General features: G+C 35.6%; 1 protein-coding gene across 2 annotated transcripts in view; it reads left to right on the top strand.

Moving 5' to 3' along the window:
- The first annotated feature begins 1034 nt into the window (after positions 1 to 1034).
- LOC149790590 (MPN domain-containing protein-like) overlaps positions 1035 to 25194 on the top strand; it is an 82186-nt gene continuing 58026 nt past the window's right edge. Inside the window, exons 1-5 of one of the 2 annotated variants that reach the window (XM_089972684.1) lie at positions 1035 to 1205; positions 5710 to 5928; positions 13397 to 13543; positions 18823 to 18897; positions 24828 to 25018. In XM_089972684.1, the coding sequence (XP_089828810.1) occupies positions 1191 to 1205; positions 5710 to 5928; positions 13397 to 13543; positions 18823 to 18897; positions 24828 to 25018 (647 nt within the window). In that variant the 5' untranslated portion in view covers positions 1035 to 1190. Of the gene's footprint in view, positions 1206 to 5709; positions 5929 to 13396; positions 13544 to 18822; positions 18913 to 24827; positions 25019 to 25194 lie in introns of both variants that reach the window. The other variant, XM_089972683.1, reaches the window with a different exon arrangement.

Genomic DNA, 25194 nt, shown 5'->3' with positions numbered 1-25194 from the left:
CACTATTTTTTTAAAAATCATTCATAATTTATCCGTTTTATTTCCTCCTGTCAAACGTTCTGGTTTAAAGTCCTTTATAAATACTGCATGTAAAATTTTGAATGATTTACCTGGTGATCTAAAATTTATACACAATATCAACAAGTTCGGAAGAGAGGTAAACATACTTATTTTGGGGTAAAACTTTTTACTGTTAAAACAGCATCCGGCTAGTATATTAATGAAAACGTTGTCAATCATTTTTATTTGCTATTTGTTGCTGACAGTTATACCTGCTGAATTTTAACTTAATGGATATATTAATGTATGTGATATGTTCCGCAGTCATAAACAAAAAAGCCTGTGCTTACATTGCGTATGATCAACGAATTAATTATTTTATATATTATGATAATGGAAACTTTGTGGGGTTTTTTTGTGCTGTATCTTAATCTCTACTATATATATAATATATGCACATAATTTAAATGTAAAAATGTTTTGATTTGTCACGAAATTTAAATGCGTGCATGAGTTTAATATATTGCGATTATTAATGCTTTCCAGGTGTCATGTGATTAATAAATAAGGACTACGGTTAAGGACCACATTAAAAATAGCTGAATATTTATTACTTTATTTTTGTGCGTTCTCGTTAGTATCTTTTTCATGTGACAGCACTGTAGTTTTAATTTGCACTGTATTGTATTATAATCTGTATACTGAATAAAAACGTATCTTATTTGATCCCATGTTGGTGTGGTGCGCTACTGCTATATACAGTTATCATCATCATTATTATTATTACTATTATTGCATTGTTGCCCCATTCATATACCACTAGGCTATTGTGGAATTATTGTATTATTATTGGCGTAATACAATATTTCCACAATAGCCTAGTGGTATATGAATGGGGCAACGGTACATAAACGAGTTACGGAATAGTTTTTTTGTTGTTCTTCACAATTTGTGAAAACCATTTTTGACTGACTGTGCTTCAGTCATTTCATTTATAAAAATGCTTGCTGTCTATGAACAGTATACCAGTCGCATATAAATTGTAAACAATGAGCACCTGTCTGCCGGCGTAAGAACAAAACAAAGGTTACTTTACGTTTGCTTATTGTCAAGTGCATACCAAGTCTCATTGAAGCTGAACACTCCGTAGATTAAAAATATTTCAGAACGCGGCTTCTGAGAGGCATATAATGGAAGAGGAAACGGTAAAGTTTTTCACACCTTTAAAGGTCCATTGTCGTTTTTGCATCCAATGACGTAACATTAACATTCACGAGTATACAGTAGACAAATTGCATATGTGCATTAGTAGTAATGTATACTATACTTGTGAACGTGTTAATTATTAATAGCGTATTGTCTCTTACATTTTTAAAGATGGCTGTGAGACCGAGTGATGATTTGGTAGTGTCAGTAAATTAATGCATGCTCATGAGTCATGTTGAATAATGATTTGGTGGTGTCATTAATGGGTGCTTATGTTGAATAATGATTTGGTGGTGTCTCTAATGTGTGCTTATGTTGAATAATGATTTGGTGGTGTCTGTAATGTATGCTTATGTTGAGTGATGATTTGGTGGTATCTGTAATGCATGCTCGTTTTGAGTAATGATTTGGTGTTTTTGTAAAGTAAGTTCTGTGAATGGAAAATCCCTTGCTAGCACCCTGAAGTAAGTTGACATTTTGTCATGTGTATAAAAATTGATTGAGCTTTTCAGCTTTTCAAGAATGCTCTCACTGTTGATGATGAAGGAACTAGAAAGAAGAGTCTGATAAATAATATGTTCTAATTGTTCTGGTTATGTATAATGTTTTATGTAGTCTGCTTGTTATATTAATAAAGTCATCATATCGTATCATATTGTATTTGTATTTGAATCATGTAACACCTCAGTGTTTTATATATGCAGTTTCATAGTGTCTCATGTTTCTTTTTATTTTGGTATTTTGCCTTTACCACCTTTGTCCACTACAGCAATTTGCTACTTTTTTAATGTATATTATATTCCTTTTCTTTTAACTGTTGTCATTGTTGTTTAACTTGTATATGTCAGGGTTCTCAATAGATTTCAAAACTGAATAGTCAATTCTTTTGGACAGTCATGACCCCGCGGCTGTGATTCCTCATTGGTGGAAACAAATGATGTTTAAGATTTCTTGTCACATGCTGAGTAATGAGAAATACTTGTACAGTATTTTGTAAGAAACATACAGTTTCATTTTTGTAAAAGTATTCCTCTTTCTAACTATGTCTTTCCTTGACAACTGGCTTCATGAGCCGCCATAATGGTATGCTCCAGTTCTGACCAGTTGCTTAAAATTTGATGTACAAACATAAATACTGATATCTGATTAAAAGCAGTCCATTTATGTCATAACTGTTTTCTCTTCCTCTATCATAAACTTCAAACATAATCTCAAAATAATCCAACCTATGTCAATCAAGCCTGACATCAATGAACAGTTAGCTCCACTCAGCTCATTTATATCTTCCAGTGGTGTAATATTATTGGCTGTCAAGGTGTAAACTGTTGTCTAGCAGATGTCAAACAGTGCCTTCTTCAGTAAATTTGTATGTATCTGTTTTTAAGGAATTTGTGAAGAACATTTGTATTAAAAAAATTGACATGGTATCTAATAAAATGTCAGAAATTTCTTCTGGTCAATAGCAAGTGGTCTTGTCATATATCTGATGGGAGTGAAATGATACACCTGTGCCATGTATGATACAATTCATGACACAGAGTCTCTGATATGATGCATTATCAATATACATATCAAACTTGATTGTTTTTCATGTTTGAAACCTGAGCATTGCACAGTAATACATGTTTCTTTAGCAATATAGAAGTTTGTGCATATATGTGGTGGTTCTCATTCAACACTGAATGAACGATCAACAGGGTGGAATCTATCTAGTTAAAGAAACACAAGAAAAAATGTTATTAGAAAAATATGCAATATAACAGTGTAAATGAAGACATAATTTTGAAAAGAAGAACCAGAAATATTAAATCAGAGGTGGTCGTGGTGATTGCCCTTATTTGATGCTGCTCTCAAGGTGGTGGGTGAATTCAGAATGTGCATCAAGATTAGTGTTGGGGTAATTTGGCATATCTATATTGAATAATAACTGTAGATAAGTGTATAAATTAAATTTGGAGTTGCTTATGATTCATTAAATTTCCAGTACAAGATAAAACAATGCTGTCATGAGTGGATGAAAGTCCACTGTGCTCTGTTTAAGTGAAAAAGAAATTCTTCATTTATACATTGTAACAAAGGTCAGTTTGTAACATTGTAACAAAAGTAAGTTTGTAACATTGTAACAATTGTCAGTTTGACTCTCTCCTTTTCATACTAGCAGCAGTAACTAGCAGTCACTATCCATGAATCCATTTTTGACTGTTTTTAAAAATAGTTTTTTTCCCTCTCCTTGCAATTTAAATTTGTCAGATTTTCTTTATTATATTGGATGATATGCACAGCCAGATGTAGTTCATCAAATGTATTTACAATATAAGTCTAGGGATAGTCCTGGCTTTTAAAAAGCTGTCGCCAAAAAAATCGCCAACCTCAATATTTTGTCGCCAATTTTCAAAAAGTGTCGCCAGAACAAGTAGTGTACATTTTTTCAAGTGTTAATTTAGTCTGTTAATGTAACAGGCAATGAAAATTACAAAAGATGAGTTAGTTAATACTCTAATTACAACAAGCATTAACAAAAGGTTACAAAGTGTTGCATGAAGATCCGTCACGATTTTAGGGCTGCCCACTTGTTGAATGCAGTTTTAAAGTCTAATTTTTCACATCTGTACATGCTGATTCTCATTAAATTCTCGAGAGATGAGATGCAGAGTTTATTTTTGATGTCAGTTTTTATGAGGTTCATCTTACTGAATCCACGTTCACAGTCTACATTGCTGACAGGTGACACCAGTAGTCTCTCAGCAGCCCCCCCCCCCACCTTATGGCTAGCTTCACAAAGCTTGTAGTGAATTGCTTCCTAAATCCCAAGAATGATCACTGAATGCTGTATAAATTTTCTCGACAAGCAAAATAGGATCCCCATTCCCACGAATGAAACTTACACGAGTCAACACCTGGCAATATTGGACCGTATATATAAGCATAAATTCACACCCAATTTAGGGATTCTTTCTCTCCTGTATTTTGAGAAATAAATAATTATTATTAATTATGCAAAACTGTTTTTTTTTTGCTATTTCTTGTTGTGGAGTTTAAGTCTCTGCAGCTGTAACAAAGATTGATGGCAAGAGGAAAAGATCAATGAGTAAAATGCTGCGCTGGCGACAGATATAATTGTGATTGAGATTTTTTCCATTTGCTTTGTATTTATATGCAGTAGTCGGTACTTCAAAGGTTATAAGTTTTCTATGAAGGTTCAGCAAAACTATTGTATTGGTATATGTCAACAAAAAAAAAAAAAAAACAACAGAAGGATTAGCCATTCAATTAATTGTATCTATTCTATTCGCGTCTTCAGAAGTCGGTCAGTTGTAGGTATAGTTCGGTAGCATGATTGACTGTATCACAGCATACAGTACTCAGCCCAGGTGTCAGCATAAGCAGATTATGATGTAACAATGCATGGTAAAGATGGAGTTGTCAATACGAACAAAGGTTTGTTTGTGTAACAGATTGATTCCAATGCATTGCTTAGTCAGGTTTGTGGCTTCCTTTCATTCTCCCTTTTAATTTATCCAGTCCAAATCCATGATTGTATGTACAAATTAAATAACCAAAAAGTATGTCGCCAAAAAAATTGCCAGATGGGATATTTTTTTTTGCCAATAAGGAAAAAAAATCGCAATTTGCGACATTGGCGAAGCCCAGGACGATCCCTGTAAGTCAGTGGTGAATATTATTACTTAAATACTGTCAATACCTGGGATATTTCTAGTACAAGATAAAACAGCTGGATATTTGACTGGTAGCAACAATGTTAAACTAGCAGGACTGTTTATAAAGTATATAATAAAACATGGGATTGCTTCAGCATATTGCATAAAGTACCTGCACGTGACTAGATAACATTGAATGCCCATGGAAGAAATAGCCATGTGTTCCTCTACACATGAGGTAAATTAGTTTCTTTATTGCAAAATATTCAGTACAAATGCTGAACACACATGGTAGCGCATGAGGTGAATAAGTTTCCTAATTGTCAAAATGGTCTGAACTCACTTGGCGACCCATGCCAATGCGATAATTTAAATACTGACAATATAAAATTATCTAGGATATAAGGTTTAGTGCCAAAACTTAGCTAATCAGAAAAGGTTGGGGTTTGTGGACACAACAAATGCATTTAATACAGACTTATTACATATAATTTCTTGTAGGGATTTCTGATTTGAATGTTGCTGGATTGTTATTGTTTTTCCTCATCTAAATCCCATTGCATGTTCTAAAGAAGATGTTCAGGATATATATATATATATATATATATATATATATATATATATATATATATATATGAAAGTTTATATCAGAAAATTGAATTTTATTCTTGGATGATATAGATTTTTCCCAACAATATTATTAAGTTTTCAGTGTTCATATTTTCCAGAAGCTTCCCAAACTGAAACAATGCTTTTGTAAAAATTGATCTGTACCACCACCATTTTAAGTGCAGTACAATTGGAAAGATACATATAAGAAAACTTTTGTCTTTTTCTCTTTTAGAGCATGTCTTCCAACCCAGAGAAAGATGAGAAAGAAGAAAAGGAGGACCCTGAAGAAGACAGCAGTGATGAAGAAGAAGAAGAAGATGAAAGTCTGGATAACATGACACCTGAGAAACGTGCCCGATATGCCATCTCCGGTCGAGGGGTTACACTGTCAATGCTCATGAAAGACAACATTATTCATTCAGGGGAGAATTTGTTATCACTGGAATACTTGGTAATCAATCAGCATTTAGTTAATATATTCTACTTTGATGGTATGACCCCCACTCCTCTCCACCCGCAAAAATATTTATGTAAGAGTGTTATCTTTGATTACACATTGCTGGCTCCTGTGTTTGTCATGAGATATACACTGTAAATCTACACATGTACTAAATTGTACATGGAATTGCAAGAAGATAATTTAGCATTAATGAAACTAACAATAGTTTGGAATGTACAGTAGCGACTTTGCTACTAATTCACACACTCATTGCATATATAGATATAAAGCTCTATTTTAAGTCTTATCAGTTTTTATTCTTTACATGTTTGTTTTAGACAAATAATTTCAGAAGTTTGTTCTACAAACCATTTCATTAGTTCCAAAATTTGAATCAATAGCCTTGAAACAGTGGGATATAATATACACATTAATCCATGCTCCATATGAGTTTTCCTTCTTTGTATCACACTGCCTCTTTGCGAAAATAGAAATCATAATAAAATTATTATAAGATGAAAATGAACTTTTGTCCAGCTTGTTTTAAAATAGGATAAAAGCATACTTGTGCCTTGGAAAATCTTCCTTGCCCAACTTCAGAAATGATTTATCTGGTGTGTTATTAAACATTCATATCATTTTCTTTCGGGTTTTCATTGCATATGTTTTTTCAGAATAACATTTATGTCACATTAACGAACATCAACTCAATTAAATTTTTCCTGGGCAATGGCATGCCTGCTGCATAATTGAATATGATCCCCTAATATGGAGATGCTGCTTTCATCTTTGATGGTATGAATTCTGGTATAAATCAGGGAATTCTCTTTCACCTATTCATATCAGTTCCTTTTAATAGCAACAGTGGAACACAGCTTACTTAACCACTTGTTAATGATGTAGGTAATACACTTCAAGTCTTAGTTAACACTGTTGTACCCCCTGCGGGTCCGGGGTTGTAGAATTGGCCCGACGTGCCTCGCTACGTGTCGTAAAAGGCGACTAAGTAGAGGCAACCTGTTTGCCGTGGGTTGCGTCCCGTGTCGGGGGAGGAAAGGATCCTGGTAGTTGAGCAGTGGCTTTCCCTGCAATACACTACTTTGGCCTCTACTTCTCTTAGACGGGTGGTCGGGATGGGCCCGGTTCCGACAAATCGGCTGGTCACGCCGAGCCCTAGGAGGTCTTTCTTAACTTTCTCACCTTCTTTCTCTCTCTCCTTGTATCTCTCTTGATACCACCGTTGCCCCTATATTCTTTTCCTTTATATTTCCCTTTTCCAAGTCTTAGAAGGCTTCCTAGAAGGCGGTGGCTTAACGGGTCAACCGGGGGGTAATTTTACCGACCTTAGAAATTGGCGACTTCAGGGTCATTCAAAGGTAATTTTGTCAACTGAGTATGGCATCTGTGTATCCCTGACACTTGAAAAGTGTCCCCTTGTTGGGCTCCTTGGTGGGTGGGGAGCACGGGTGCTGAATTTTTAATCTAGCCATCATGGATAATTCCAAAAAAAATCAAGATAAAAGATCGAAACCCTTATCAGAGTCTGACGATGAACCATTTAGTGTGGAGTCATTTCCATGCTTCATGGTCATACAGTCAAAAGATGCCACGAAACCGCTTGCCGCACTATCTCCATTTGTCATCGAAAAGACTATCACAGGATCGATTGGCACACCTAAAAGTGTTAAAAAGTTGAAATCGGGTTGTCTTCTTATTGAGTGTGAGCGACGAGGTCAATCAGACAATATCAGGAAAATGAAAACGTTCTTTGATATCCCAGTAACCTCATTCGCTCACACCACACTGAATACGTCCAAAGGCGTGATTCGCTGTCGTGACTTGGCTGGAGTCACCGACGCTGACATCATCGAAGGAATGAAAGATGAAGGTGTCACTGCAGTCCGACGAATACGTATTAAACGTAATAACAATCTGCAGGACACCAACACCATTGTACTCACCTTCAACAGACCAACTGTACCCAAAGTGGTGAAAGTTGGCTTTTTGCAAGTAAAGGTAGAGATTTACATTTCCAACCCCCTCCGGTGTTATAAGTGTCAAAAATACGGCCATCACGAAGACCGCTGCTCCAAGAGCCAAATATGTGGCCGATGCGGAGACAATGCTCATCAGGAATCTGATTGTAGAGCAACTCCGCATTGTGTCAACTGCGGAAAAGAGCACCACGCAAATTCCAAGGATTGCGATACCTGGAAACAGGAGAAGGAAATTCAGAGGGTAAAATACACAAATAATATTCCCTATCCGGAAGCCAGAAAAATTGTACAGGCAAAAACAGCCCATCCTGGCCCATCCTTCTCCACTGTAGTGAAGAGCAATCCTAAAACAACGAAGGACGCTCAAACACAAACAGAAGCACCCGATTCAACACCAAATTCAAACACCCCCCATTACCAAGCACAGAAAAACACGGCATCTACTCAGACTACATTTAATAATACCCAACAACCTAAATCACCAAAGAATAAAAAATCTCATGGAACCAGGCAACAAAAGGGGTCAGATGACCCCATCAAACTTTATAACAGGTTTGGAGACATCGAGAGCATGGATGCAGAAGAATCTGCTCCATGCGCACAAGGGAACTCCAGACCTACAAACAAAAAATTCACCCCCGTACTTCCTCCAGAGAAATAACAAAACAAATTCCATCTGCGAAAGGTCTAACCTAGCTCCACAATCTTTAATTTAAATTTATAATGAAAAACACTATCATACAATGGAATTGTCGAGGACTTAAAGCAAATTACAATGATATTCTCCTGCTTTTAAACGAACATGATCCTGCGGTACTATGCCTTCAAGAAACATTCTTGAAAGATACAGACAATATCACATTTAAAAACTACTCCCTGTTTAACACCTGCTCTCCAAATGTTGATAGGGCATCAGGAGGAGTTTCTGTTATTGTAAACAACAGAGCTCCTCATAGCTTCATTCATTTAAACACCAATTTACAAGCCATTGCTGTATGCGTCACTCTACATCGAGTGATTACATTTTGCTCTATTTATTTACCACCAAACACTAACCTAGTACCAAACGAACTCGACAATCTTGTTCAACAGCTTCCCGCACCCTTTGTTTTACTCGGGGATTTTAATGCCCATAACATTTTATGGGGATCGAATCATGTAAGTGACAGAGGTCACAAAGTTGAAGACTTTATTTCTAGACACGATCTGTGTCTATATAATACCAAAACACCTACATATTTACACCCAGGCACAGGTACATACACATGCATCGATTTGACAATTTGTTCTCCTTCGCTGCTTTTGGACTATGAATGGAAGGTCGCTGATGACCTTCACAGCAGCGATCACTTCCCAATCTCCCTTGTAAATCATAACTCTACAATTGATGAAGTAATTCCACAATGGAATTTAAAGAAGGCCGACTGGGCCAAATTCGAAACACTCTGTAAAACCAGGCCGAATGAGGATACAGTTTTCAATGTTAACGACCCCATTCAGCATTTTACATCTATTTTAACCGACATTGCAGAAGAATCTATCCCCAAGTCCTCAGCAAACTGTAAAAGAACCCTAAAACCTTGGCTCACTAAGGAATGTAAGGAAGCCATACGGCAACGCCGAGAAGCCTTGAAAAAATTTAACAATCATCCGACGCCCGAGAATTTAAGTAAATATCGTATTCTCCGGGCCAAAGCTCGCCGCACAATCAAAGAAAGTAAACGAGCATCATGGATGAAATATGTTTCCTCTTTAAACTCTCGTTCCTCAATTAAGAAAGTTTGGGACACGATCCGAAAAATAAACGGAAAGAGAAAACACAATTCTTTCCGACATCTAAAAGTGAACAATAACAATCTTAGCTCAAAACGTGACATAGCAAATGTTCTTGCTGATACGTTCTCTAAAAATTCGTCATCATCTAATTATTCCGAAGCCTTCCAAAAACTGAAAACTCAAAAAGAAAAGTCACGTTTAAAATTCACATCCAACAACTCGGAAAGCTACAACCAGCTGTTTTCACTATCAGAACTTATGGAGGCTTTAGACAAGGCCCATGATACTTCCGCTGGGCCTGACAAAATACATTACCAGTTTTTAAAACATCTTCCAGAATCATCTTTAACATCTCTTTTAAAACTCTTCAATGATTTATGGATTACTGGTAACCTACCTAAAATATGGAAAGAAGCAACAGTAATACCAGTTCCCAAACCCGGTAAAGATAGTGAAGATCCTACCAACTATCGACCTATTGCACTCACAAGCTGCATGTGCAAAACAATGGAACGAATGATCAATTCTCGGCTTGTCTGGTATTTGGAAACTAACAATTTAATATCTCCTTTCCAAAGTGGCTTTCGATATGGCCGGAGCACCAATGATCATCTGGTTAGACTAGAAACATTCATTCGCGATGCATTTATTAAGAAAGAACATTTAGTAGCGGTTTTCTTTGATTTAGAAAAGGCCTATGACACAACATGGAAGTACGGGATACTAAATGACCTGAATGATCTAGGTCTAAAAGGCCGTCTGCCCTCTTTCATATCCAACTTTCTCTCCGACAGAGAATTCAAAGTACGAGTGGGCTCTACCCTCTCAGATCTGCACGAGCAAGAGATGGGTGTGCCCCAGGGCAGTATTTTATCTGTGACACTTTTCAATATCAAAATTAATAACATCACCAAGTGTTTGACTCCTGGTGTGGATTGCTCACTATATGTTGATGATTTTCTCATATGTTATCGGTCAAAGCACATGCATACAATTGAAAGACAACTACAGCAAAATATCAACAAGATTCAAAATTGGGCTAGTACGAACGGTTTCAAATTCTCGAAATCAAAAACGGTATGTATGCATTTCTGTCAATTACGACGACACCATGATGAACCTAAACTGAAGCTGGACGGAACACCTATTCCAGTTGTTGAGGAAACAAAATTTTTGGGTATTATCTTTGACAGAAAACTGACCTTTATTCCACACCTAAAAAACTTGAAAGCCAAATGCTTAAAAGCACTTGACCTACTTAAAGTAGTAGCGCACACTGACTGGGGTGCTGATAGAAAAGTCATCCTGACTTTATATAGAACGTTTATTCGCTCCAAACTAGACTATGGTTGCGTTGTGTATGGTTCTGCCAGAAAATCGTATCTTAAAATGCTTGATCCAATTCATCATCAGGGAATAAGACTGGCTCTGGGAGCATTTAAAACATCCCCGTGTGAAAGCCTTCTAGCTGAGGCGAATGAACCACCGTTATCGCATCGTAGAGAAATGCTTTCCGCACAGTATGCTCTCAAATTAAAATCAAACCCTCTGAATCCTGCTTTTTCGGCTGTTTTTCAACCCAAATACAAAACTTTATACGAAAATAAACCAAACGCCATACCTTCCTTTGGCATTAGAATATCATCCAGCCTTGACACTACAAATATAGATCTTTCTAAAATTCAGAAAACATCCATCTCCGAAACACCACCCTGGCTAATGAAACAACCAAAAGTACGTTTTACGCTACACGATGGAAAAAAATCCGAAACAAACCCTTCTATCTTCCACAACTCTTACCATGAACTCCTCACCGAATTTAAAAACTACACCAGAATTTACACTGATGGATCAAAGGATGAGGAAAAGGCTGCTGCAGCCTTTGTTTGTGGAAATCACACAACGCAAGTTCGCTTACCAAATGGAGCATCAATTTTTACAGCCGAAATCAGAGCAATAGACCTTGCTCTGCAACATATAGAAAAGAACCGTATTTCAAACAGTATCATCTTCTCCGACTCGCTATCAGTACTCCAGTCACTACACAATAGAAAACTGGAGAACCCATTATTGAAAAACATACTTGTAAAAAATACCGAGTTGAGTGTCTCCCACAGTATAATATACTGTTGGTTACCTAGCCACATTGGTATTAAAGGTAACGAAAAAGCAGATCGCGCTGCTAAAATGGCCCTTTCTCAAGAACCATCTGATTTTAAAATACCATATACTGATTTTAAACCTTGTATCAGAAAGTTCTTACGTCAGAAGTGGCAGGCATCATGGAATGATGCTGTAAATAACAAACTTCATGCAATCAAACCAACTCTAGGAGAATGGACTCCTTCCTACAGAACCATTCGTAGGGAGGAGGTAGTCATTGCAAGAATCCGAATTGGTCATACTTATATCACCCACACCCACATACTAAAAGGTGAAGACCCACCAGAGTGCGTTTCTTGCAATGAACCATTCACTGTCAAGCACTTTATGATAGAGTGCTTTGACCTACAACCTACGCGCGATCGTTATTACATTGTGCCTGACATGAAAGAACTTTTTGATAATATAAAAATCACTCGTATTATAGAGTTCTTGAAAGCTGTAAATATTTACTCTAAACTCTGACTTTTATGCTATCACCTTGTGCAGTTTTATGCAATATATGTACCGTCCCATTTTAATACCTATTCATCTTTTTTACATCTCTCGTTGATCGGGAAGCTTTATTTTGCACCGTTGCCATCTTACTGTTTTTAATTTCAACCATTTGTTCTTTTATATCGCTGGTCGATATAGGACCTTTTATAAGTTTTAAAAGATTATACAAATAACACTTTGTTTGGCGCTAAATAGCCTAAGAGTGCTGATGCGCCGTTAAATAAACAATCAATCAATCAATCAATCAACACTGTTGTTATCTGGATGATTCATTGTCTTAATGTATTATAATGATGTAGGTAATACACTTCAAGTCTTAGTTAACACTGTCGTTATCTGGATGATTCATTGTCTTAATGTATTATAATGATGTAGGTAATACACTTCAAGTCTTAGTTAACACTGTCGTTATCTGGATGATTCATTGTCTTAATGTATTGTAATGATGTAGGTAATACACTTCAAGTCTTAGTTAACTCTGTTGTTATCTGGATGATTCACTGTCTTAATGTATTATAATGATGTAGGTAATACACTTCAAGTCTTAGTTAACTCTGTTGTTATCTGGATGATTCATTGTCTTAATGTATTATAATGATGTAGGTAATACACTTCAAGTCTTAGTTAACTCTGTTGTTATCTGGATGATTCATTGTTTTAATGTATTATAATGATGTAGTTAACACACTTCAAGTCTTAGTTAACACTGTCATTATCTGGATGATTCATTGTCTTAATGTATTGTAATGATGTAGGTAATACACTTCAAGTCTTAATTAACACTGTCGTTATCTGGATGATTCATTGTCTTAATGTATTATAATGATGTAGGTAATACACTTCAAGTCTTAGTTAACACTGTTATGATCCAGATGAGTTATAATTGAACTTTTGTATTTCTAGTTTTAATTAATACTACTGTAATCTGGATGATTTATTTCATGATGCAGATAATACATTTCATGGCTTAATTAGTACTTTTGCAATCTTGTTAATTTAATATCAAGAAAATTCAAGCTCAGACAATCCATGTTTTGGTTTTTTAGGGTCAAAAGTTTACAGCAGACCTGTTGCCCAATGGAAAAATAAAGTCAATAGAGACAGATAAGGTGTTCAGCTCCCCAAGCTCATGGGCGATATTCTGCAAGAAGCTTGTCAATCCAGCGAAGAAATCGGGTTGTGGATGGGCATCAGTAAGAATCACAGAAATTTTGCTTTTAAGTCAGTTGAAGTGATAGATATTTATTGTGCAGCACACTCAAATAAGATGCTTGTGTCAATAACCTCTGCCCTCTGGTGTTTTACAAATGAGTTTCAGATTTTACTGACAGATAACCTGGATCCTCAGGTATTTTACAAATGAGTGTCTAATTTCATTTTCAGAAAACCTCTGCCCTCGGGTATTTTACAAACAAGTTTCAAATTTCACTCACAGATAATCTCTGCCCTCAGGTATTTTACAAATGAGTTTCAAATTTAACTTACAGATAACCATTAGCTTAAGGTATTTTACAAATGAGTTTCAAATTTCACTGGCAGATAACCTCTGCCCTCATGTGTTTTACAAACAATTTCAAATTTCATTCACAGATTACCTCTGCCCTCAGGTGTTTTACAAATGATTTTAAAATTTCACTCACAGATAACCTCTGTCCTCAAGTATTTTACAAATAAGTTTCAGATTTAATTCACAGATAATGGGGGCCTCAGGTATTTTACAAATGAATTACAGATAACCTGGGCTGTCATGTATTTTACACATGAATTTCAAATTTCACTCATAGAAATTGCATCCTTTAGTAAATTAATACTTTAGGATATGTTATGACACAGCAAAGTTCATTGGGAAATCTACAAGCAGTCTCATCAGCATAAGTAACAACTAAAAGAAGCCTGCATGTCTGGGTGAATTTTAAAACAATACTATTGTAAAGAACTATTGAAGATAGTCAAAAAGTCATAATTCAATTTCAACTTGACCACTTTCAATGGGCCACCGGGTGGCTGAGTGGTCTAAGGGACTCATCATTACTGCCATCTCACCACTATTGTCCATGTGGGTTCAAATCTCAAGCTCAGGTAATGTGGTTATGTGAAAAAACTGCCAGTAGCTTCCTGTGGTCAGCGGCTCTTGCCAGAATTTTTCTGGGTTCTTCCTTCACCAGTTATACTGGCTGACGTATAGAGCCTATTTTGCACTGAAAATTGGCATTAGAACCCCAAAGCAACAACAACAACGACCAATTTAAACCCTCTAGGCATTTTGCTTTTTACCCTGTAGTGTGCCCACCAACAAATTAAAAATTTGCTTTAATGTCCTGTCTTGCAAACAGCTAATACTTTTATATACTAGAGTAATGTAGAGCCAATAAAAACACTTTTAGAAATGCAGCAGGACAAAGTTTATTATTTATTGTTTTAACAATGATCATGCATTGAAATTATCATACTGCTGAGTGGAAAAGTAGTACAGCTAATTGTATGATTGTCAACCTTGGTATTTTATTGAGTTCTTACCTAGTCTGCTTATCATGCTACATATCGGATGTTGGTTTATAGTGCTACATATCAGATGTACACTTATAGTGCTACATATCGGATGTAGGTTTATAGTGCTACATATCAGATGTACACTTATAGTGCTACATATCGGATGTAGGCTTATAGTGCTACATATTGGATGTAGGTTTATAGTGCTGCATATCAGATGTTCGCTTATAATGCTACATATCGGATGTAGGTTTATAGTGCTACATATTGGATGTGGGTTTATAGTCCTGCATATCAGATGTGGGCTTATAGTGCTACATATTGGATGTAGGTTTATAGTGCTACATATTGGATGTGGGCTTATAGTGCTTCATATTGGATGTACGCTTATAGTGCTACATATTGGATGTATGCTTATAGTGCTACATATTGTATGTACACTTATAGTGCTACATATCAGATGTACACTTATAATGCTATATATTGGATGTGTACTTATAGTGCTACATATTGGATGTACACTTATAATGCTACATATTGGATGTACGCTTATAGTGCTACATATTGGATGTAGACTTATAATGCTACATATTGGATGTACGCTTATAGTGCTACATATTGGATATAGGCTTATGGTGCTACATATCGGATGTAGGTTTATAGTGCTACATGTCGGATGTGGGCTTATAGTGCTAGATATCGGGTGTAGGCTTATAGTGCTACATATCGGATGTACACTTTTAGTGCTACATATCGGATGTACGCTTATAGTGCTACATATTGGATGTATGCTTATAGTGCTACATATTGGTTGTACGCTTATAGTGCTACATATTGGATGTACGCTTATAGTGCTACATATCAGATGTACACTTATAATGCTACATATTGGATGTGTGCTTATATTGCTACATATTGGATGTACACTTTTAGTGCTACATATCGGATGTACGCTTATAGTGCTACATATCGGATGTACGCTTATAGTGCTACATATCGGATGTACGCTTATAGTGCTACATATTGGATGTATGCTTATAGTGCTACATGTTGGATGTACGCTTATAGTGCTACATATTGGATGTACGCTTATAGTGCTACATATCAGATGTACACTTATAATGCTATATACTGGATGTGTACTTATAGTGCTACATATTGGATGTACACTTATAGTGCTACATATTGGATGTATGCTTATAGTGCTACATATTGGATGTACACTTATAGTGCTACATATTGGATGTACGCTTATAGTGCTACATATTGGATATAGGCTTATAGTGCTACATATTGGATATAGGCTTATAGTGCTACATATCGGATGTAGGTTTATAGTGCTACATATTGGATGTAGGTTTATAGTGCTACATGTCGGATGTACACTTATAGTGCTACATATCGGATGTACACTTTTAGTGCTACATATCGGATGTACGCTTATAGTGCTACATATCGGATGTATGCTTATAGTGCTACATATTGGATGTAGGCTTATAGTGCTACATATCGAATGTAGGCTTATAGTGCTTCATATCGGATGTGGGCTTATAGTGCTACATATCGGATGTGGGCTTATAGTGCTACATATCGGTTGTACGCTTATAGTGCTTCATATCGGATGTAGGCTTATAGTGCTACATATCAGATGAGGGCTTATAGTGCTACATATTGGATGTGGGCTTATATTGCTACATATCGTATGTCATTCGTGGTTCCGATCCTGATGGACCCAGACAAAACAAAAACCACACAGAAATGAAACAAACAATTTGTAGGGATTTGTACAAGTTACTGCTCTGAAGAATATAAATGCATATATTTCATACTCGAGCTAGAATGTATGAGGAAAGAGAAAGTAACAATGATGAAAACTAACTGGCTTGAAATTCCTTTACAAAGCCAAGGAAAACTGTCAGTTTACACACTTTTTATTTAGTTTTCTGTTCTTATTACATTTACTATGGCATCACACATGCTTGTTCTAATAATTAATGTAGACAAGTTGAGGCAAATTCCTGATTACTTAAACACTGAAGGGAATTTTGGTAATATGTATTAAATTTGTAAGAAATTTTTTCTTCTTCTCTAATTGTGGAATATTGTCAATCTGTCATGATTACAGTATTTTTTCACTCTTATGACTTGTGGCTTCAATGTAAGATTTCACTGTCAGTTTTTGGCAACCAATTTTACAGAGAATCCTGTCATGTTATAAATATGATATGGCATAGTGAAACTCAATGAAAAACTGGAAAACCCTGGCATGTTATAAATGTGATACAGCATACCATGAAATAACGTCAAGCAATAGTGCTTATCAATGGCATTGAATAACTTATTTTTTAGAGTTATTTATTAAAATGATCTAACATTCATTAGATATGAAATGTATGAATCTCAGTTGTGACTACTTGTGGCGTATAAAATTATTGAACTTGTTAAATTGCTTTCATAGCTAGTGGTAATTCACAGTTTAGTAATTACATAATTGCTAGCAGTTATTTCCTCAATGTATAACTAACTGGCTGTTTGATTATTTAGTGGTGAGGACACAGGAATATTCTTAAGGAAAAATCGATTGTTTTTATTACAAGAAATAGAGATCCTATCAGTTCTTTAAGAAGGATTACATAAGTGTGGAATATAAAAGGAATTTTAAAATCAACTTTATTGAAAGAAAAGTGATTTCCTCAGGAAAATATGAATGATCTGAGCTCTCTTCATGCTTGATGTGGTTGTCAAAATTTTATTTGAAATGGGTTGTGGATCCCCCCCCAATCTTTGATTGACTTTCATGCAAAGTAAAGGTTATTGATAAAGGAAATATAGGGTGTATACTTTGGCAACATATCCTTATTTGAAACAAAATCTCACTTGAAAAAGTAAAATAAATAAATGGAGCTGATATTAAGGCTTTCAAATGATTCCAATATGCCATCAAATAGATCTGTCATTTTTACAAATGATTCCAATATGCCATCAAATAGATCTGTCATTGTTACAAATGATTCCAATATGCCATCAAATAGATCTGTCATTGTTACAAATGATTCCAATATGCCATCAAATAGATCTGTCATTGTTACAAATGATTCCAATATGCCATCAAATAGATCTGTCATTGTTACAAATGATTCCAATATGCCATCAAATAGATCTGTCATTGTTACAAATGATTCCAATATGCCATCAAATAGATCTGTCATTGTTACAAACAATCTTCAGGGCTCAAACATGGGACCAGAAATGGCAGAATGGAGTGAGCTGTAGAGTACATGTATACTTTTCATTTGCAAATAAGTATTTATTGATTCAAAATATAAATATTATTTTCACCATGGTCAGCAGAAAGAAATAATATTTTTATTAAAATTTATTACTGGTATTACATGGTCAACAACATAATTCTCTACCTGTGTGCTGAAATTAAAGATTACATTGTTGTAGATTTATTTTGTAATGCATTGTTTTGAAATATCTATTTCTGATGCTGGTGAACAGCAGTTAAATAAAGTACTCTTGAAAAATTTCTAAAGACAGCTTTTTCGAAAGAGCTTTGGAAAAATATCCTGAAAGTTAAATAAACTACACTATTGGCTCCCTTTTTATAATAATTAAAGTTGGATACTTTTATCCAAAAAACCTTGATGCTGCAGTTGGCTTATATCGGGAACCAGAAAATGGACAAGTTACTCTGTATATGATAAGATGTAAAAGAAACATTCACTACATTAAAAATATCTTAAGGGTCACCTGTATTAAGCAGTCATCTACCTTAAACAGCCACCTTTTCTAGTTCAATAAGCCACATTACTGTTGGAATTGGCCTTCTTAAGCAGCCACCTGTATTTAGGGACATTGTTTTCTCACTTCATATAAGTGTTAGTTTAGGACAGGGTTTGACTGTATTTTTGAATCAGAAAGCTTAATGTTATATAACTCGATGTAGATATTAATTTTAATAATCTCTTTTTCTTAGGTGAAATACAAGGGCAAGAAACTAGATGCTTGGAAGACATTATGGCAGCGACAAAAAAGACCACACAGTCCCTATGTAACACAATCTATTGTGTGTAACTTATTTTTAGAACGGCTGTAGTACCAAAATAATATGAAAATAGATTTTTGTAGCATCAGTGATTTCTCCAGGACTTTTGCACAGAGTGGTAACTCCTCCTTTCCATTTTCGTAAGGTGGGATTTCAAATTTTAAGTGGAGCATTATTGTTTATGAGAATGGTTTCTATAAATAGAACCTTATAGGTGTTATGCAACAAATGTGAGCATCTGCATTATAAGTACAGCTACAGCAACAATGAATTATAAAATTGGCATGATGTCGTACATATTGGCAGTATGTCAGATGTATTAGAGTTATGACAATGGCACTATATCATATGTATTAGTGTTATGACAATGGCATGCTGTCGTATGTATTAGAGTTATGACAATGGCACTCTGTCGAATGTAGAGTTATGTCAATGCCACCATGTCATATATGTATTGGAATTATGACAATGGTACTTTGTTGAATGTATTAGAGTTATGACTGTGTCACTGTTCTGTGTATTAGAATTATGACAATGGCACTATGTTGTTTGTATTAGAACTACATCTGAGTGCAACAACATTACCCCATAATACCAAAATTGCATGTCGGCCATTGTAAAACTACACCTACTGAAGTTGGTAAAATACTTTCAATAACTAGATAGTGCATGTCCGCATCTCGTCATTCAGTTAAAGGTCACTAGGTGCTTGATTATGGTGGTTGACCTAGGACTTGAACATTTAGACGATCATATTGAGTTTGTTAATATTATTGAATGTTACACATTTCATGATGCTTATGTCGGCAGTCTGTACATTTCATGATGCTTATGTCATCAGTCTATACATTTCATGATGCTTATGTCAGCAGTCTGTACATTTCATGATGCTTACATCAGCAGTCTGTACATTTCATGATGCTTATGTTGGCAGTCAGTACATTTCATGATGATTATGTCAGCAGTCTGTACATTTCATGATGCTTATGTTAGCAGTCTGTACATTTCATGATGCTTATGTTGGCAGTCTGTACATTTAATGATGCTTATGTCGGCAGTCTGTACATTTCAGGATGATTATGTCAGCAGTCTGTACATTTCATGATGCTTATGTTGGCAGCCTGTACATTTCATGATGCTTATGTCATCAGTCTGTACATTTCATGATGCTTATGTTGGCAGTCTGTACATTTCATGATGCTTACGTCTGCAGTCTGTACATTTCATGATGCTTATGTCGGCAGTCTGTATATTTCATGATGCTTATGTTGGCAGTCTATATATTTCATGATGCTTGTGTTAGCAGTCTGTACATTTCATGATGCCTATGTCAGCAGTCTGTACATTTCATGATGCTTATGTTGGCAGTCTATACATTTCATGATGCTTATGTTGGCATTCTGTATATTTCATGATGCTTATGTCAGCGGTCTGTACATTTCATGATGTTTATGTTGGCAGTCTATACATTTCATGATGCTTATGTTAGCAGTCTGTACATTTCATGATACTTATGTCAGCAGTCTGTACATTTCCTGATGCTTATGTCAGCAGTCTGTACATTTCATGATGCTTATGTCAGCAGTCTGTACATTTCCTGATGCTTATGTTGGCAGTATGTACATTTCATGATGCTTATGTCAGCAGTCTGTACATTTCATGATGCTTATGTCAGCCGTCTGTATATTTTATGATGCTTATGTTGGCAGTCTGTACATTTCATGATGCTTATGTCAGCAGTCTGTACATTTCAGGATGATTATGTCAGCAGTCTATGCATTTCATGATGCTTATGTTGGCAGCCTGTACATTTCATGATGCTTATGTCATCAGTCTGTACATTTCATGATGCTTATGTCAGCAGTCTGTACATTTCATGATGCTTACATCAGCAGTCTGTACATTTCATGATGCTTATGTTGGCAGTCTGTACATTTCATGATGATTATGTCAGCAGTCTGTACATTTCATGATGCTTATGTTAGCAGTCTGTACATTTCATGATGCTTATGTTGGCAGTCTGTACATTTAATGATGCTTATGTTAGCAGTCTGTACATTTCATGATGCTTATGTCAGCAGTCTGTACATTTCAGGATGATTATGTCAGCAGTCTATGCATTTCATGATGCTTATGTTGGCAGCCTGTACATTTCATGATGCTTATGTCAGCAGTCTGTACATTTCATGATGCTTATGTCAGCAGTCTGTACATTTCATGATGCTTATGTTGGCAGTCTGTACATTTCATGATGCTTATGTTGGCAGTCAGTACATTTCATGATGATTATGTCAGCAGTCTGTACATTTCATGATGCTTATGTCAGCAGTCTGTACATTTCATGATGCTTATGTTGGCAGTATGTACATTTCATGATGCTTATGTTGGCAGTCTGTACATTTCATGATGCTTATGTTGGCAGTCTGTATATTTCATGATGCTTATGTTGGCAGTCTATATATTTCATGATGCTTGTGTTAGCAGTCTGTACATTTCATGATGCCTATGTCAGCAGTCTGTACATTTCATGATGCTTATATCAGCAGTCTGTACATTTCATGATGCTTATGTTGGCAGTCTATACATTTCATGATGCTTATGTTGGCAGTCTGTATATTTCATGATGCTTATGTCAGCAGTCTGTACATTTCATGATGTTTATGTTGGCAGTCTATACATTTCATGATGCTTATGTTAGCAGTCTGTACATTTCATGATGCTTATGTCAGCAGTCTGTACATTTCCTGATGCTTATGTCAGCAGTCTGTACATTTCATGATGCTTATGTCAGCAGTCTGTACATTTCCTGATGCTTATGTTGGCAGTATGTACATTTCATGATGCTTATGTCAGCAGTCAGTACATTTCATGATGCTTATGTCAGCAGTCTGTATATTTTATGATGCTTATGTTGGCAGTCTGTACATTTCATGATGCTTATGTCAGCAGTCTGTACATTTCAGGATGAATATGTCAGCAGTCTATGCATTTCATGATGCTTATGTTGGCAGCCTGTACATTTCATGATGCTTATGTCATCAGTCTGTACATTTCATGATGCTTATGTCAGCAGTCTGTACATTTCATGATGCTTATGTTGGCAGTCTGTACATTTCATGATGATTATGTCAGCAGTCTATACATTTCATGATGCTTATGTTGGCAGTCTGTATATTTCATGATGCTTATGTCAGCAGTCTGTACATTTCATGATGTTTATGTTAGCAGTCTGTACATTTCATGATGCTTATGTCAGCAGTCTGTACATTTCATGATGCTTATGTTGGCAGTCTGTACATTTCATGATGCTTATGTCAGCAGTCTGTACATTTCCTGATGCTTACATCAGCAATCTGTACATTTCATGATGCTTACATCGGCAGTCTGTACATTTCATGATGCTTATGTCATCAGTCTATACATTTCATGATGCTTATGTCAGCAGTCTGTACATTTCATGATGCTTATGTCAGCAGTCTGTACATTTCATGATGCTTATGTCGGCAGTCTGTACGATCTTCATGCACACTCTCATTTTTAAAGGGGATTCATTAAATTTATCTGTTATGTCATGTCGCACATCCTGGAGAAATCACTGCATCAGTCATCTCATTTAAAATAAAAAAGGAAATTAGTTTTGTCTTGTTTGAGGAAGCAAATATCAATACAATGGTATTACTTTCCAGCAATGGTAATGGTAGCAAATGTACAGTAGTCGTGGTGAAGGTTTAGTAGTGTTAATTAAGGTACAGTATTGATGGTGAAGGTGCATTGATGTTGGTAAAGATACAGTAGTGGTTGCAAAGGTTCAGTAATTGTGGTAAAGGCATAGTAGTGGTGACAGAGGTACATTGTGTGGGTAAAGGTGGAGTGGTGGTGGTGAAGGTACAATAGTGGCAATGAATGTATATTGTGTGTCGTTAAGGTACATTGGTGGTGACAAAGGTACATGAGTGGTTGCTAAGGTACGTTAGTGTTGGTAAAGGTAAAGTAGTGGTGGTGAATGTACAGCATGAATGATGTTATTAAAGATTTTTTAAGAATGTTCAGTCTTGGTACAGTAACTAAAGTGATACCCAGCCATTTTGCTGTCATAATAAATAAGTTGCTGTTAAGATCATGCCCATAATTCAGTGAGATTTTCATTTTTGTTGAATCATTGTCATGCCAGCATGTACAAATTAGAAGACTGAGTCATAAATCTAGACATCATATTTGACATTATTGTACTTATTCAGTGAATTTCATATGTAGCTTCCTACATATTTGCTAGAAATAAAATATTTACATAACGTTCTCTAATATATCCCCAGTGAAAGTCACAAAGAATAACAATGTTGTTAATAACAGTGATTTCTCGCTTTAAATCCCCACCATATATTACATCCCTTTATAACAGGTATCATCATGAATTCATTAATTTTGTCCCGTTCTATATAGCTCCTAATATACTGCTTCCCTTGATAACAGATATCATGATCAATTTCTTCAAATTTGTCCCTCACTATAAAGCTCCTCATTGTACTGGTGTTTTTCTTATTAACATTATGAATCTGTTTGAATTGGATGGAGTTTACTTTAGGAAGATTATTTAGTTTATTTCATTTTTAGTTTTGTTCTTGTCTCATGAGAACCAGCGATTTAATCATGTGACTTCACACTCATTAGTATGGGTTGATGAACTAAGATAACCTTGATGGAACATCCCTAAGGTTAAAGCTCCCTCAAATATAATGTGGGTCAAAAGTGCACTTCATTAGCTCTAGATCGAGATCGAGAGAGAGAGAGCAATGTATTAAGGAAATGTATATGTGTTTTAACTAGGAAATTGTTGGAGACAGAAACTGAATATTCCTATATAAAGAACCTGTGTTGTCATAGAATTGAATTCCCATAAAAAATGACAATAAAGGATGCAGACTAAATTTAGTGGCACAGAATGAAGGTAAAGGATCCAGACTAAATGTAGTGGCTTAGAATGAGGGTAAAGGAAGCAGTCTGAATGTGGTGGCTAAGAATGAGGGTAAAGGAAGCAGTCTGAATGTAGTAGCTTAGAATGAGGGTAAAGGAAGCAGTCTGAATGTGGTGGCTCAGAATGAGGGTAAAGGAAGCAGTCTAAATGTAGTGGCTCAGAATGAGGGTAAAGGAAGCAGTCTAAATGTAGAGGCTCAGAACGAGGGTAAAGGAAACAGTCTAAATGTAGTGGCTCAGATGGATTACATTGTCACATCATTAGTATATTATGATGTCTGCTCACATGCTGTGTTGTAGTGGCTATGAATTCCATCTTGGAGAGTAAAGAAGCCATATTTTTTTTCTTTTTCTGGCAAGTTATATATTGGTAAATTCAGATCCTGTGAGACTGCATGACTTGACATGTATTTAACAATAATAGTTTTTATTGGAAGTTGAATTTGATGGTCACCTAAAATATTTATATTGATGTTAAAACATTGATTAAAATTCTAAAATCCTCAAATGCAATATTAAAATTTTTTTTTTCCCCCATCACATACAAATCTTTAGGCAAACGTTTTTAAGTTCTTTTTTTCAAAAAGCATTATTGCATAATTATGACAAAATTTCTGACAATTTCTCATGGAATTAATTGCCACTAATTCTGCCAGTGACCAAGTTGTTAGTTCATTATATTTGTCTTTTGTAGAATATACTCTTTGTATATACAGATTTCTTTAAAAATATTATAATTGGGGTATTTCTTATGACTTTAGTTATGTGAGTCCTATTTACAATTTCAGTTCTGCCCCCAAAAGCACTTTTCCTAATGTTGGCAGACCAAATCAGACTTTTATGTATTTCAGAGACTTTCCATATCAAATCAAAGAACAAACCCATACATGGATTAGGAGTTTTTACCACTTGTTTTTGTTAAAAAGAGCCGTAAATGTTGTATTAATTTTCTTTGTTTTTTTCAGTCTCCAGCAAGTGCCGCTAGTTTTACAAATGAAGATGAAAATATTGACAGTCATTCTGAGATACATTCAACAACATCACAAGCAATGGATGCATTAAAAATGGAGGAAAGTGATGGTGTCACTGATGGAGTTTTAGATTTGTCAACAAAACCATCAGAGACAAGCACTCCAGTCTTAAATGGGACTAAAAGGTGAGATGATTTGGCCATGTTTGATTTCAAAACTCTGGGGTAGGATTGATTTCAGAGTGTGAAAAGTGCCTAGAAACTGAAAACTTACAAAATCTGAGAAACATTAGGTACATAAATTGCTCACATTCCACCCTATGTTAAATACACTAAATTATGGCAATTCCCTTGCTATGGAA

The sequence above is a fragment of the Sinohyriopsis cumingii genome, chromosome 10 (genome assembly GCF_028554795.1).
Source record: "Sinohyriopsis cumingii isolate HCF-2022 chromosome 10, ASM2855479v2, whole genome shotgun sequence".
Taxonomy (NCBI): Eukaryota; Metazoa; Mollusca; class Bivalvia; order Unionida; family Unionidae; genus Sinohyriopsis; species Sinohyriopsis cumingii.
The sequence above is the reverse complement of the archived record's forward strand: the minus strand, read 5'-3'. Positions and strand labels throughout refer to the sequence as shown.